Here is a 14,980-nt window from a genome sequence, read left to right as displayed (position 1 = left end):
GTAAGTCAGTGTTGGTTCTGCTTTCACAGCATCTCTCACCTATGTCCCCTTCTCTCTACTCGCAGCATAATCACCCTGGGGCAGGCCCTCATCCGCTCTTGTCTGGACTGGGGCAATAGCTTTCTGACTGGTTTCCTTGCCTCATCTCTCCTCTCCCCAACCCATCTTTCACACTAATAACAAAGTGAAATTATTTTGGAAAAAGGATTTGTATTAACTTTTCTACATCATCCATATTACTCAATATATCCTTTCCCCCTCCCCTGACCAGAAAGTCATCCCTTACAGAAAAGAATAAAAGATGATTTTTAAGTACAGCTCAGCAAAACTAACCAATGTATCCCAAAAGTCTGACCTGATATGCAGTGGTCCATACCTGCAGTTCCCCCTATTTCCAAACACACAGGGGAAGTGCCTTCTCGTATCTCTTCTTTGGGGTCAAACCCAGTCTTTGTGTAGGTTGGCTTCCTGGTTCTGGTCCCTTCACTTTGAATCAGTTCATATATGTTTTCCCATCCATCATGTCCATTGCTTCTCATGGCACAGTAACGTTTCACTGCATTTGTGCATCCCATGATCAATGGGCACCTACTCTGTCCTAGGTCAAAGGCACGGTCTGAAGGTGGAGGCCTGATCTTTCCACTTTTCTGCTCCAAAAGCTTCAGGAGCTCCCTGTTTCCTCTTGAACTCTTCTTTGGTATTTAAAGCCTTTTATAATCTCTCCAGGCTACTTCTAGTCCCCAAAGACATAGGCCAGGCTATTTCCCTCTGCACTCTGCAGTTCAGCCAGACTGGCCCCGCTATGCTTTCTTGCACACAATGCTCCATCTCCATCTCCATCTCCCTGGGTTTACATGGTTCTACCTTACACCTGGCATCCTGGAGCCCCTAATCTCCTCCTAATCTCAGTTTAAGGGTCCCTCTTAGGAGGCCTTTCCCATATCCATCCTTTCCCTTTACTTTCTCCTTTCACTCATCCTCCAACATTCCAGTTTTTTAAAGAAGTTTATCAGTAAAAAGTAGGATGGAAGAGCATCCAGAAAGTCTAGAAGGATCAAGGAAACGGACTGAGGAGACCTGAGTGTGTTTTCAGGCTCACAGGAAGGATCAAGCCGCAGAGAGAGGGTGGGGGAGAGACTGCCGTACTTTGATTATGGAGAAGGAAAGAGGCAGCAGTGGGATCGTGGGTGTCATAGAGAAGGGCCTCAGTGACCAGAGAGATGGGGACAATGGGTGATGCTGCTGCTGCTACAAGGGCTTGAGGAACAGAGGAGGGTAGCTGAGCAGGCTCCTGGCATGAAGTGGATTTTGGAACCTGTGTTCCAGTTATGAGTCCCATCAAGGAGTGTCAGTCATGCTCCAAATCTTTGTGAAACAGGAGGACAGAATGCCCTGCTCTAAGCATGCAGGCTTGTAATTATTTTTCCGAGGACACTGAAATGTGACCTCTTGGATGGGCTCCAGCCCCAAAATAACTTCCTTAACAGCAGAGCCCCTTAGTGCTTCGGTTTTTTGTGTGCAGCAGTTGCCAGAGCAGTGTCCAAGAGGATGGCTTCCTCCCTGCCAGTCACCTCATCAGCCCCTTTGGCCACTCTTTCCACCCAGCACAGGGCACTGGGCATAGCAGGTGCTCGCTGTTAACTGTACAGTATTCTGTCCTCTGATTGTATCGTGAGCTTGAAGCAGAATACAGTTACCAAACTTGACAAGAAGAGTCTTTCCCTACTCTAGAGTTTTAGAGGCAGTTTGGTATGATGAAGATGACATTAGAGTTGGAATAAAGTGGCCCTGGGTTCAAATCTTGCCTCAGACACCAGCCTTGTTAGCTGCAGCATATTAAGGAACCTCTCTGAGCCTCAGCTTTCTTATATGTCAAACGGAAGGTTGGATTCTATGACTTCCAAGGTCCCATCAGATTCTAAATCTATGATCCGGGTCCTAGTTTCAGTTTCCCATTTCTTCAATGTCTGACCTTTTACAATTTTATTCAATAAGATTTTAATAAGCACTGCCTTTGTGCAGGAAGTGGTAATACAAAGACAAAACTGAAATAGTCCCTGCCCTCAAGGAGCTTACCTTAGGAATCTCATTTGAGATTTGAGGGTTAGCTAGTAGCACAGTAGCTAGAGTGCTGGGCCTGGAGTCAGGAAGTCCTGAGTTCAAATCTGACCTCAGACACTTACTAGCTGTGTGACCCTAGGAGTCATTTAACCCTGTTTGCCTCAGTTTCCTCAATTGTAAAATGGGAATAATAACAGAGTTGTTGTGAGGATCAGATGAGACATTTGTGAGGAGTGCTTAGCACAGATAATATGTACTTTAGAAATGCTTATTCCGTTTTTCTCCCGCCTAATTCCAATGAACCCTTAGTTCTTTGTCCCTTTCTGGGAGCTTGACCCATGTTTGGGGCTGGGATATTTACCCTATCCCATTAAAGAATTCCAGCTCGATCCTCATGCAGACTCAGTTTGGTCCTTGGAGAGACTGGTCCCATAGTAAGGAGTTAAATTCCTTCTTTCTTTCTCCTTTTGGCTCTTTAAATCCTCATGACAAAGGGCATGGGATTGGGCAAAGTCCTTTCAAGAAAATTTAGTCTGGCTTAAGTTTAGGGCTTCCCCAAAAGGGAGTAGGACGGCACTCAATGTACAGCACAAATTAGGCATAGGACAGCTATTTACTTTCTTCATACACACACCACACCCCATACACATACACACCCCACACACATACACACACCACACCTCACACACATACACACCCCATACACATACACACCCCACACACATACATACACCACACCACACACACATACACACCCCACACACATACACATCCCACACACCTCACATATACCACACACATACCACACTATACCACACACACATACACACCCCACACACATACCACACTACACTACACACACATACACACCACACACACACATACACACACCACATCACACACACATACACACCTCACACACATACACACACCACACCACACACACATGCACACCACACACACATACACATACCACACCACACACACATACACACCCCACACACCTCACATACACCACACACATACACACCCCACACCACACACACATACACACACCACATCACACACACATACACACCCCACACACATACACACACCACACCACACACACATACACACCACACACACCTCACATACACCACACACATACACACCCCACACCACATACACATACACACCATACATACACACACATACACACACACATACATACACCACACCACACACACATACACACCCCACACACCTCACATACACCACACACATACACACCCCACACCACATACACATCACACCATACATACATACACACACATACATACACCATACCACACACACATACACACCCCCCACACCTCACATATACCACACACACACACCACACCACACCACACACACGTACACACCCCACACACCTCTACTACACCACACACATACACACACCTTACATACACCACCCACACTCGCTCCTCATACATGCCCATTGGACTGAGCTCTTCACCTCAGTCTTCTTTGAGAAATGTGATTGTGGCAAGACGCCCCTCTCCTGGTACAGCTGGTGCTGGAGGAGGCTGCCAAGCCTCAGACTCCCAAAGCTGCCTTCTAGGAAGGAAACCTCCCTTTCAGGCCCAGTGGCAGCTCCCTTCTACTCAGGGAAACGCAAGGGAAAAGGCAGCCACGGCCTGGGGGGACAGCTGGGCTCGCTTAGAAGGGTCCATGCTCCAGCTCCTTGGGGGGAACAGCTGTGAGGGGAGAGGACTCCCCTTCCCACCCTAAGAATATGTTCTAGAGAGAGAAGGTTCTAGGCCACATATTTTGGAGAGAGGAAGAAGAGGGTGGGAGAGGAAGCTGTCTTTCCCTTTTAAGTCTGCTCAGTGGGACACTTGTGGTAATGCCACTGGAAACCTTGGCACATGAGGCTCAGCCTGGAGAAGAGGAGACTCAGGGTGGGCCATGATGCTGTGCTGAAATAAATGAAGGGCTGTCACAAGACAAAGCCTGATGATGTGTACTGTGAGTTTTCAGAGAGAATGGCTTATCTTGACCTAAGTGGAAGTAAGGAGGAAGAAGACTGTAGCCTAAAGTCATTGACTGTCCCAATGATCAGAGCTGTGCAGTGACCAGTTAGCTGCCTCTTGAGTAATGAATGTTCTCCCAGACCCTGGAGGGCTCAGTGAAGAGGCTGGATGGTCACCAGATGAAGATGTGACAGAAGAGACCTTGTATGGGGGAGGGTTTGGCCCAGATGACTTCTAAGGCCTCTTCTAATGCTTCCATGATCCCATGGCTTGGGGAGAAAGGCCCCCAGGCGATCCTGTCTCCTTACCAGCTCAGACAGAAAGTGCTGAAGCAGTAGATTTCCTTGTACTAAAGGAGCTTCGTTTCCCCCACGACTTTTTCTGGCTTTAATATTTCATAAAGATGAGATACAGCGTGGCCAAGGTCCATAAGAGAATTTTAGTATTCAAAAATATTCCTCTGGCTCATTGGCCTGTAGGGGAGAGAGTTAGCACTAAAAATAAAGTAGGTAACAGGGCCAGAGTATGGAAAGGACCTTTGTGAGAATGCCATTTCTATAAGGGCAGACTCCCCCGAATTTTAAGAAATTTACTTTAAAAAAATGTTTCCTCAACCCCACCCAGTGCCATGACTAACCCTGGCAGGCTCTAATCAGACTTAGAATTTGCTGGGGTCTCAGAGGCCAACTTAGAGATGAGGAGACCAAGGCCCAGGGAAGTGAGGTGAAGGTCATATAGGTAATAAATGGAGAAGCCTGAATTTAGACACAGGTCCTCAGATTCCAAATCTGGTGCTCCTTGTCTCCCCAACAAAGGCAGCCAACTCAAAGTGGAAGGGGTTACTTTGCTAGGCAGTGAGTTCCCTGTGACTGGAGGTGTCCAAGAACAACTGGGTGGCCACTTGTCAGTGAGCATGAGCATGGGCCATCCCAAGCTCTATGAACATCAGTGTCAAGGAGGTTGTAGAGGAACACCTTCTCAGGTAAGAGTTGGAATGGCTGAATTTTGAGGTCCTGATGATTTTAGGATTCCCTGGGCTGGAAGAGATGGGGTGGTGGAGATTAAGATAGGCCTCATAGAACGGTTAGGATTTAGACAGAAAACAAGATGGGAGAGGAAAACCTAATTCTGATCAGGGCCCTATCACAGAGCTGGAAGGAGGCTGTCAGACTGGGAAAGGGCAGACTGGGAAAGAAGGGTCCTGGCCTGACAGGGGTGCAGAAGTGAAGGCTGTGCCCTGGGAAGGTGCAGGAGAGCTGTTGGGGCTGGTCTGTGGAAAGCTCCACCACCAGAGTGAAGAGTGTGGGTCTGACTCGCCTTCTGTCTCTAATGAGAAGAAACAAAGATGTCAGAGCTGCTGTTCAGAAGGGAAGGGAGTGGTTCAGATGAAAAACATCATTGCCAAGCAGTCCCAAGGGCAGGATATGCCAGATGCAGTCTCACTGTGCTGCCCTCACGGGCTCTTGGCTGGGGGGAGAGTGGGCACTGGGGTGGCTCCAGATGTGCTGTAACATTCACACTCTAGCCTCAGGGCTCAAACGTGCACAAATTGTCACACAAATTGCTAACCTAGTACACACAGGCGATTGTCCCAGCATCTATGGGAGGAGATAAGAAGATGCTCTGGACCAAGGAAGTGAGGGTATTTTCTGAACAGGCTAATGAGGGAGAGGAATGAAGGGCAGGTACCCCCTGCTGGGCCACACACACAAACGTCTGGGGGGAGGGAGAGGATAGCACTCACTTTCCAGCTTTATCAGTCTCTGTCTACATATATCTTGGGGGCCTGGGGTCCACTCAGTCAAATCAGTTTTCTCTGGCTCATCTGTCAAACAAACAAAAGGTGAAGACATGAGGTACCTGCTTCACAGGATTGTTGTGTGACTCAAATGAGATACCATGGGTGACAGGCAATGTAATCTGTAAAGTCCTGGCCAAATGAGAGCTGCCCTTGGGCTACCTGTAACACAGGCATGTTGGGGTGGCTCATTCCTTTTCTTTTCCAGGCACGGGATTACTCCAGGAAGTGGTGTACTTGGTGAGTCAGGGGGCTGACCCAGATGAAATTGGCTTAATGAACATCGATGAGCAGCTTCCTGTCTTGGAGTACCCTCAGCCAGGGCTGGACATCATCAAGGTGACTGGCCGTTCTCTGTCTGCAACCCTGTCTTAGTTACAATCTGCTTCAGTTCAATGGATACCAGCCATGGGGGCCCCTGCTGGGTTTATACCAAATGTCAGGATGCAGCAGAGAGTGTCAGATTTGGAGTTAAGAGGGCTCTGGGCGGCCATGCTGCCTCTGCCACTCACTACTGTGTGACGTGGAGAAGTTAGTGAACTCTGAGCCTCAGTTTTCTCATCTGTAACATGGGAGTGATGACACTTGTAGCACGGACCTGGGAATGAGGGCTGTTGTGAGGATACAGTAAAAGGCTCAATGTAAAGCACTCGGTAAATCTTGAAGTCAAATAAAAATGCCAAGTCATTATCATTAGTCTCTGACATCATGGAATTCACAGCCTAGCAGGGATATTAGAGATAAGCATAAGTAATTATAATGAAATAGAAAATAAAATAATAGTATGTTTTATAAAATTTTATAAATATTGAAATTAATTTGTATGCCTATAAGACACAGTCTTATAAATATTTCATAAAATGATGTAATAAATAAAGCTCCCTAAGAGTTAGAGCTGTCTTCAAGGGGCGTGGACCATGGGGAAGAGTGGCCAGGTGAGCAGGGCTTGGACCAGGGGCCACTGACTCACTTCCAGTCTTCAAATCGGTGATTCTGTGAAATGTCCAGTGTCTCCTAGTAGAGTTTACATCCATCAGTCTCCCAAGAGCTAGGACTATGTTGGTACGTAGTAAGGGCTTAACAAATGCTTGTTGAGTTGGACTGACCCACATAAAGAAGGTGCAAGAGAGGTGCTCAGTGAAGTCCCATCCATATTGTAGCTTACAGTTGAAAAATTTAAACTGGTGATATATAAATCAATCAACAAACATCTATTAAGCACCCACTGTTTGCCAAGCAATGCACGAGGTACCTGGAACACAAAAACAAAAATCAGAGGGTGAAATTGGGCACTTGAATAGCATGTACACAATGCATATGAATAAGTACAAGTCAGCAAGGGGCCCTCAGGCTGCCTAGAGCATGGGACCTGGAGTCAGGAAAACCGGAATTCAAATCCTGCCTCTGACACTTTCCAGCAAGCCACTTAACCACCACCTGCCTCAGCTTCCTCATCTGTAAAATGGAGATAATAACAGCACCTCCCTCCAAGGGCTGCAAGTGAGGTCTTGGTAAAGTCCTTAGCAAGCCTTCAAGGGCTGTAGAAATGCCGTTGTTGTTGCGTTGCTTGTTACTCGTTGCATTCCTTACACTCCCTCCCTTGCAGAGCTGTTCAAGGCAAGCTCTTTGTAAACCCTGAAATACTGCAAGCATGATTATACCCATTTACCAGATCAGCAAATTGAGGCTCAGAGAGGTGATAGGACATTAGTCTTAGAGGTCATTGAGTATTTCTTGAGTCCTTAGGAGCCATTGAGTATTTTGCAGAAGGGGAAACGGCGAATATTTGCTTCCTACTTTACAGGGTTGTTGTGGCTTCTAAAGCTGTGAGCTATTATTAATAATTATTCTTACTATCCATTTTCTCTTGAAGGAGCTCACATCCCCTCGACTCATCAAAAGCCACCTCCCCTACCGCTTCCTGCCTTCAGACCTCCACAATGGGGACTCCAAGGTAACAGCCCCACAAGTGCTTCCTTAACTGCTAGGGCCAGCCTGTAGGAGGTCAGGGAGAACCTAACAATGTGTCTTCCTGTTGGCAGGTGATCTACATGGCTCGCAACCCCAAAGACCTGGTGGTGTCTTACTACCAGTTCCACCGCTCTCTGAGGACCATGAGCTACAGGGGAACATTCCAAGAATTCTGCCGAAGGTTCATGAATGATAAATGTAAGAATGCACCACTTTGTGGGATGGATTAATGTTTTCCTTAAGCATTCTATTGTCCATCAGGTGAATCCCAACTTCAAGTCTTTAGAGACAGAATGTGAGTAGGACAAGGACATAGGAGAGGACTGAGGAAAGAAAGAGCATTTCCAATCAGGAGAATCAGATCATAGAGGACCTCTTAGATGAAGTGACATTTGAGCCTGGCTTTGCAGAATGCAGAAAATTCAAGGAGGCAGAAATGGGATTTGGAAGAGGGTTGCAAACACCAGGAAAATCATTAGTGAAAGCAAAGGGCTTGGAGAGGGAGGGGTATACCCAGGGGTTGGTGAAAGACACAGGGTGAGGACCCAGGGGAGAAGATGGGGAAGGTAGAACACCAGTGGGTGGTAAGCCTGGAATTCTGTTATTCATGTCACACAGTGTTCATGTCATATAACTCAAATCAAATAAGCTACCTGGAATCTCTACATGGCCTTTTGTGTCATGTGAATGAGACTAAAAACATTATGGAACCCCAAACTTGAAATAAGCATTGTTAACCACCTCTTTCATTCACCTGCATCAAGGTGAGCTTTCTAGCTTTACACCACCAGCTGGACATGTCTACTTGGACGTCCTGAAGACTTCTCAAACTCAGCACAGTCACATCAGGACTCACTAGGCTTCTCCCAAGCCAATCCCTCTTTCAAATCTCCATGCTTCTGTTAAGGGTATCCCCATCTCCCAAGGGACTGAGATTTGCCCTTGAGTTATTCTTGATTCCCTCCTCTTTTTCACTCTCTATATCACAACAGTGGCCAGGTCTTATCAATTCTGTTTCCATGGCATCCCATATCTATAGCCTTCTCTTTACTCACATGACCACCACACCACTCCAGGCACTCATCATTTCTAGCCTGTCTTATGACCACAGCCAGCTACAAACTTCCTTCACCATTGATCCTCCACAGTCAACAAGTAGTGTTACTAAGACATAGACCTGAGCAGATCATTCTCCTACTGAAAATCTCAATAGTGCAGAGATCTGAGTGGTGGGTTTGAAGTCAGAAAGACCTGAGATGAAGTCTTGCTTCAGGCACTTATTAGCTGTGTGATCCTGAGCAAGTCACTTTCATCTTTTAGCTTTACTTTCTCTTTTGTAAAATGGGGAAAACAAAGCACCTACTTCCTAGAGCTGTAAGGATCAAATGAGATAATATACATAAAGTTCTTTGCAAATGTTAAACTGTTACATAAATGTGATGGTGATGATTAGTGATAATAATAAAAACTCTTCAGTGGCTTCCTATTTTTTCTAGCATAAAGTAAAAACTGGCACTTAATGATCTCCCACCTACCTTTCCAGGCACCTTTCCTAGAATTTCCCTCCAAGCCCTCTGTGTACCAGGTAATTTGACCCAGTAATTATTTCCTAAGTTTTATAGGCCATTTCCCATCTGCACACCTGGGGCCCCCAGGTCCTAGAATTCCTGGCTTCTTCCAGATACCATCTCTTACAAGAAGTCTTCCCTCTCCCCTCCTCCATGAGGATCAGTGCTCTCCCTCTCCTGAAATGACTGTGTATTTGCTTATCTGTGCACATTTTATATTCCTAAAGGAGGAACTCATTAAGGGCATGTTGTTTTGGTCTTTGTATCCCTAGCTTCTAGCATGGTGCTTAGAATAAAATAGTTGCTTAATATATGTTTGCTAAAATTGAAGCCCCTTACCATTTTTCTACTTCAGTTACCTCACCTGAAAAATATGAATATTGTTGCATTACCTACAGGGCTGTGGTAAAGAAAAACACTTTTAAAACCTTAGAGGATGTGTATTATTTTCATTTGTTCTCACTTAAGCTAGTATAACAGCTAACTTTGCTGCCTGTAGGCAGTTGCTTCTCCAAACTCAAGTAATTTTCCTAGGTTACCACTGACCAACGCTATTCCCAAACCTCCTCACTGCCTACTAAATAATAGGAACTCTCAGCTCCTCCATTCAAGGAAGCCGTTCCCAAGATGATTCCTTTTTAAAAATTTAATTTTATTTCCAGTTCCAAATTCTCTCCCTTCCTCTTCCCCTCCTCCACCAACTGAGAAGGCAAGAAAAACAAAGTCTATTACAAATATGGATAGTTATGTAAAACATTATTATATTAGCCATATTTTAAAAAAAGAAAATATGCTCCATTCTGCTCTCTGAGTCCATCAGCTCTCTCTCTTTCTCTCTGGAGGTGGATGGAATGTTTCATTACGAGTCCTTTGGAATTGTGGTTGGTCATCATGTTAATCAGAATTCTTAAGTCTTTCAGAGTTGATCATCCTGACAATATTGTTGCTATGGTACAAACTATTCTGGTTCTGTTCATTTCACTTTGTATCAAAAAGTCTTCCTAGGGCTTTCTAAAACCATCTCCTCCATAATTTCTTCCAGCACAATAGTATTTCATCACAATTATATGTCACAACTTGTTTAGCCAGTCCCCAACTGATTTTTGTACATAGGGGTCCTTTTCCTATTTTTTGCATCTTGTTGGGGTATAGATCTAATATTAGTAGTATTACTTGGTCAAAGGTCATCACATTTTAATAGTTTGTTGAGTCTAGTTCAAAACTGATTAGGTCAGTTCACAGTTCCCCACATTTCCAGAATTTGTCATTTTGCTTTATGTCAACTTAGTCAATCTGATAGGTTGAGGTGGTACCTCAAAGTTTTTTAAATTTGTATTTCTCTACTTATTAGTAATTTAGAACTTTTTTTCATATGGTTACTGATAGCTTGGATTTCTCCCTCACATCCCTTGACCATTTATCAATTAGGGAATGGCTTTTATTCTTGTAAATGTGGCTCAGTTCCCCATATATCTTAGAAATGACATCTTTATTAGAGAAACTTGTTGCAAATATTTTACCTCAATTTCCTGCTTCTCTTCTAATTTTATCTGCATTGGTTTTGTTCGTGCAAAATCTTTTAAATTTTATGTAACCAAAGTTGTCCATTTTATCTGCGGTGACCCTCTCTATCTATTGTTTGGTCATGAACCTTATATGGACAAGGTTATCCATAGATCTACAGACAGGTAATTTCTCCCATATTTCTCTAATTTCTTTATGATATCACCCTTTATGTCTAGATCATGTATTCATTGAAATGATGGTCTACCCTAGTTTCTGTTTTCTAGTTATCCCAAGTTTTTGTCAAATAATGAGTTCTTGCCCTAGTAGCTGGGATTTTTGGGTTTCTTAAAACTAGCTTATTGTACTGCTTTGCTTCTACATATTGTATATCTAATGTATTCCACTGATCAACTTTTCCTTTTCTGAGCTAGTGATTACAACTCTGTAGTATAGTTTTAGATCAGATACCGCTAGGTACCCTTCTCTCTCTCTCTCTCTCTCTCTCTCTCTCTCTCTCTCTCTCTCTCTCTCTCTCTCTCTCTCTCTCTCCATTGATGCTCTTGATATTCTTGGGCTTTTTTCCCCTCTCTAGGTGATTTTCTTTCTAGTTCTATGAAGTAGTCCTTTGGTGGTTTGACTGATATGAAACTTAATACATAAAATTGATTTATGTAGGATTGTCATTTTTATTAAATTGCCTCAGTCCATCCATGACTAATTAATTTCTCCAATTATTTAGATCTGCCTTTATTTGTATAAAGAATGTTTTATAATTGTGTTTATAAAGTTCCTGCATGTGGTTTGGCAGGTAGACTCCCAAGTATACTCCCAAGTATACTGTCTAAGTTATTTTAAATGGGATTTTTCTTTCTATGTCTTCCTGCAGATTTTTGTTGGTAATATGCAGAAATGGTGATAATTTATATCAATTTATTTTTATATCTTGCAGCTTTCCTGAAGCTGTTTATTTTTTGGTTTGTCTTCTAGGGTTTCTAGAACCCTAGAACCCTAGCTTCTCTAGGGTTTTATAAACATATCATCATATCATCTACAAAAAAGTGAGTTTTGTTTCTTTTTCACCTATTCTTATTTCTTTAATTTCTTTTTCTTTTCTTATTGTTATATCTAGCATTTCTAGTACAATACTGAATAGTAATGGTGATAATCCATGTTTCACTCCTGATCTTATTGGCTTTGAGATAATGTTTGATCTTGATTTTAGAAAAATGCTACTTATCACTATAAGAAAAGCTCCATTTATTCCTATGCTTTCTAGTTTCTTTCTTTTGTTTTCAAATAGGAGTAGGTATTGTATTTTCCCAAAATCTTTTTTTAGTCTAATAAAATAATCACATGATTTTTGTTGTTTTTGTTGTTGATGTGGTCAATTATGCATATAATTTTTCTAATATTGAATCATGTCTGCAGCCTTGGCATAAATCCAGCCTGATTATGACTTTTTTGTGATGTTTTGCTTGTATTTTATTCAATTTTTTTTTTGCACTAATATATACTGGGGAAACTAGCCTAGAACTTTCTCCCTCTGTTTTGATCCTCCTTGGTTTAGGTATGAAGACTATTTTTGTGTCATAGAAGAAATTTGGTTAGGTTCTCTTCTTTAGTTACTTTTCAGACAGTTTATTAAGTACTGAAATTAATTGTTCTTTAAATATTTGATAAAATGAATTTGGAATCCATCTGGTACTATTTTTTCCCCATGGGAGTTAATTTATAACTTGTTCAATTTATTTTTCTAAGACAGTGCTATTTAAGTGTCCTATTTCTTATTCTGTTAACTTGGTAACTAATATTTTTGTAAATATTTTCGGGGCAGTTAAGTGGTGCAGTGGAATCAGGAAGATCTGAATTCAAATAGGACTTTAGACACTTAGCAGCTATGTGACCCTGGGCAAATCACTTAACTCCTATTTGCCTCAATTCTTCATTTGTAAAATGAGGACATGCTGAGAAAGGACATGAAAAATCATTCCAGTATCTTTGCCAAGAAGACCCCATGCCAAGGACCAAATCCATGGGGTCACATAGAGTTAGATGTGACTGGATGACAACAACAGCAAAAACAACAAATATTCCTATATTTAATTTAGATTATCAGGTTCACTGGCACATAGTTGGATAAAATAGCTCTTAATAATTGCTATTATTTCTTCATTGATTGAAAATTCACCTTTTAATTTTTGGTATTGGTAACTGCGTTTTCTTTTTTAATATAACTAGTGGCTTATCTATTTGTTGTTGCTTTAAAAACAACTCAGTTTTTATATTTATTATATTTTTTAGTTAATCTCTCCTTTGAGTCTCAGGATTTATATTTTAGGTTTTAATTTTGGGGGGAAGTTTTATTTTTTAAATTGCAAGCCCAATTTGTTGATTTGTTCTTTTTCTTTTCGATTGATTTAAATGTTTACAGATGCAAAATTTCCCTTAAATAGTAAATTGTTATTGTCTCACTGTTGTCATTATTTTTAATGAAACTATTGAGTTTCTATGATTTTTCTTTGATCTACCCATTCTTTAGGATTGATTTATTTAGTTTCCAATTAATTTTTAATTTTTATTTCAAAGGCCTTTATTAAAAATAAGTCATTGCATTATGGTCAGAAAAGGATGAACTTAATATTTCTGGTTTTCAGCATTTGTTTGTGAGGATTTTTTGATCAATTTTTGTGATTTTCCATGTATAGCTAAGAAATAAGTATACTCCTTTCTATTCCCATTCAATATTCTCCAAAGGTTGATCATGTCTAATTTTTCTAAAATTTCATTCATTTCTTTAACTTCTTTCTTGTCTATTTTACAATTAATCTAGTTCTGAGAGGGGCAATTTGATTTGAACCCCACTATTTAGTTTTACTATATCCTCCTGTAACTCATTTAACATTTCCTTTAAAAATCTAGATGCTATACCATTTGGTGCATATATGTTTAGTATTGACATTAATTTATTATCTATAATGTCTTTCAGCAAAGTACAGTTTCCATGTTTATCTCTTATAATTAGATCTTTTTTGCTTTTGCTTTTCCTGAGATTATGATTGCTATCCTTGCTTTCTTTTAACCAGCTGAAACATAATAGATTCTGCTCCAATCTCTTATTTTAACTGTGTGAATTTTGCTGTTTCAAGTGTGTTTCTTACAAATAACAGCGCTGGATTCTGAATTCCAGTCCATTCCATCATCCTTTTCCATTTTGTGAGTGAATTCATCCCATTCACATTCACAACTATGATAGCTAATGGTGTATTTCCCTCCATCTTATTTTGTTACACTTTTCCTTCTCTTTTTTTCCCTGTCTCCTCTTTTTATCTGTTTTGCTTCTATCTACTACTTCCCTTAATCTACCTTCCTCTTATTCCCTCTCTCTTCCTTCCCTTAACCCTTTTCTCTCCTACTTCCTTGTTGGATAAGATAAATTTCTCTACCCAACTGTGTGTACATGTGTATTCTTCCCTTCTTTGACCAGTTCAGATGACAGCAAGGTTCAAGAGTTGCCCACTCCCCCAGTTATCCCTTCCTTATATTAACATTTTCTTGCATACCCTATTTCTATAAGATAATTTTCCCATTCTTCCTTTCTCTTCCCTCTTTTCTGGGTGCATTTCTCCACCCCACCCTTCCAATGTTCTTTTAAGATCATCCAAACACAATAGAATCACACCCAGGCCACACGCCTAGCTTCCCTGTAAGTCCCCTGATGATAATGAAGTTCTGAGATGTTACATTATCTCCCCATATAAGAATGTAGCATTAGTCTCTTACAGTTTCTTACTTGTGTTTACCTTTTTATACTTCTCTTGAGTCCTGGGTTTGAATTTCCCATTTTCTACACAGTTCTGATCTTTTTGTCAGGAATACTTAGAAGTTCTCTTTCATTAAAGATCCATTCCCTCCTCACCCCCACACCCCCTATAGGATAATACTCTGTTTTGAGGGTGAGTTGCTCTTGGTTGTGAGCCGATATCCCCTTCAGAACTGAACTCAATGCTCCAGAAGCACAGGCAGCCCACATTCCTGGAAGCAAGGCCTCTCTTAAGATC

At 41.8% G+C, this 14,980-nt stretch overlaps 1 protein-coding gene across 1 annotated transcript in view; it reads left to right on the top strand.

Moving 5' to 3' along the window:
• Positions 1–14,980, top strand: part of SULT4A1 (sulfotransferase family 4A member 1) — a 44,758-nt gene that overhangs the window by 21,881 nt on the left and 7,897 nt on the right. The window contains exons 2-4 of the mRNA XM_072596369.1: positions 6,086–6,216; positions 7,751–7,831; positions 7,920–8,046. Coding sequence (XP_072452470.1) covers positions 6,086–6,216; positions 7,751–7,831; positions 7,920–8,046 — 339 coding nt within the window. The remainder of the gene's footprint in view (positions 1–6,085; positions 6,217–7,750; positions 7,832–7,919; positions 8,047–14,980) is intronic.

Source organism: Notamacropus eugenii, chromosome 3, assembly GCF_028372415.1.
Source record: "Notamacropus eugenii isolate mMacEug1 chromosome 3, mMacEug1.pri_v2, whole genome shotgun sequence".
Lineage (NCBI taxonomy): Eukaryota > Metazoa > Chordata > Mammalia > Diprotodontia > Macropodidae > Notamacropus > Notamacropus eugenii.
Note: the sequence above shows the minus strand (reverse complement) of the source record. Positions and strands in the feature narration are given on the sequence as shown.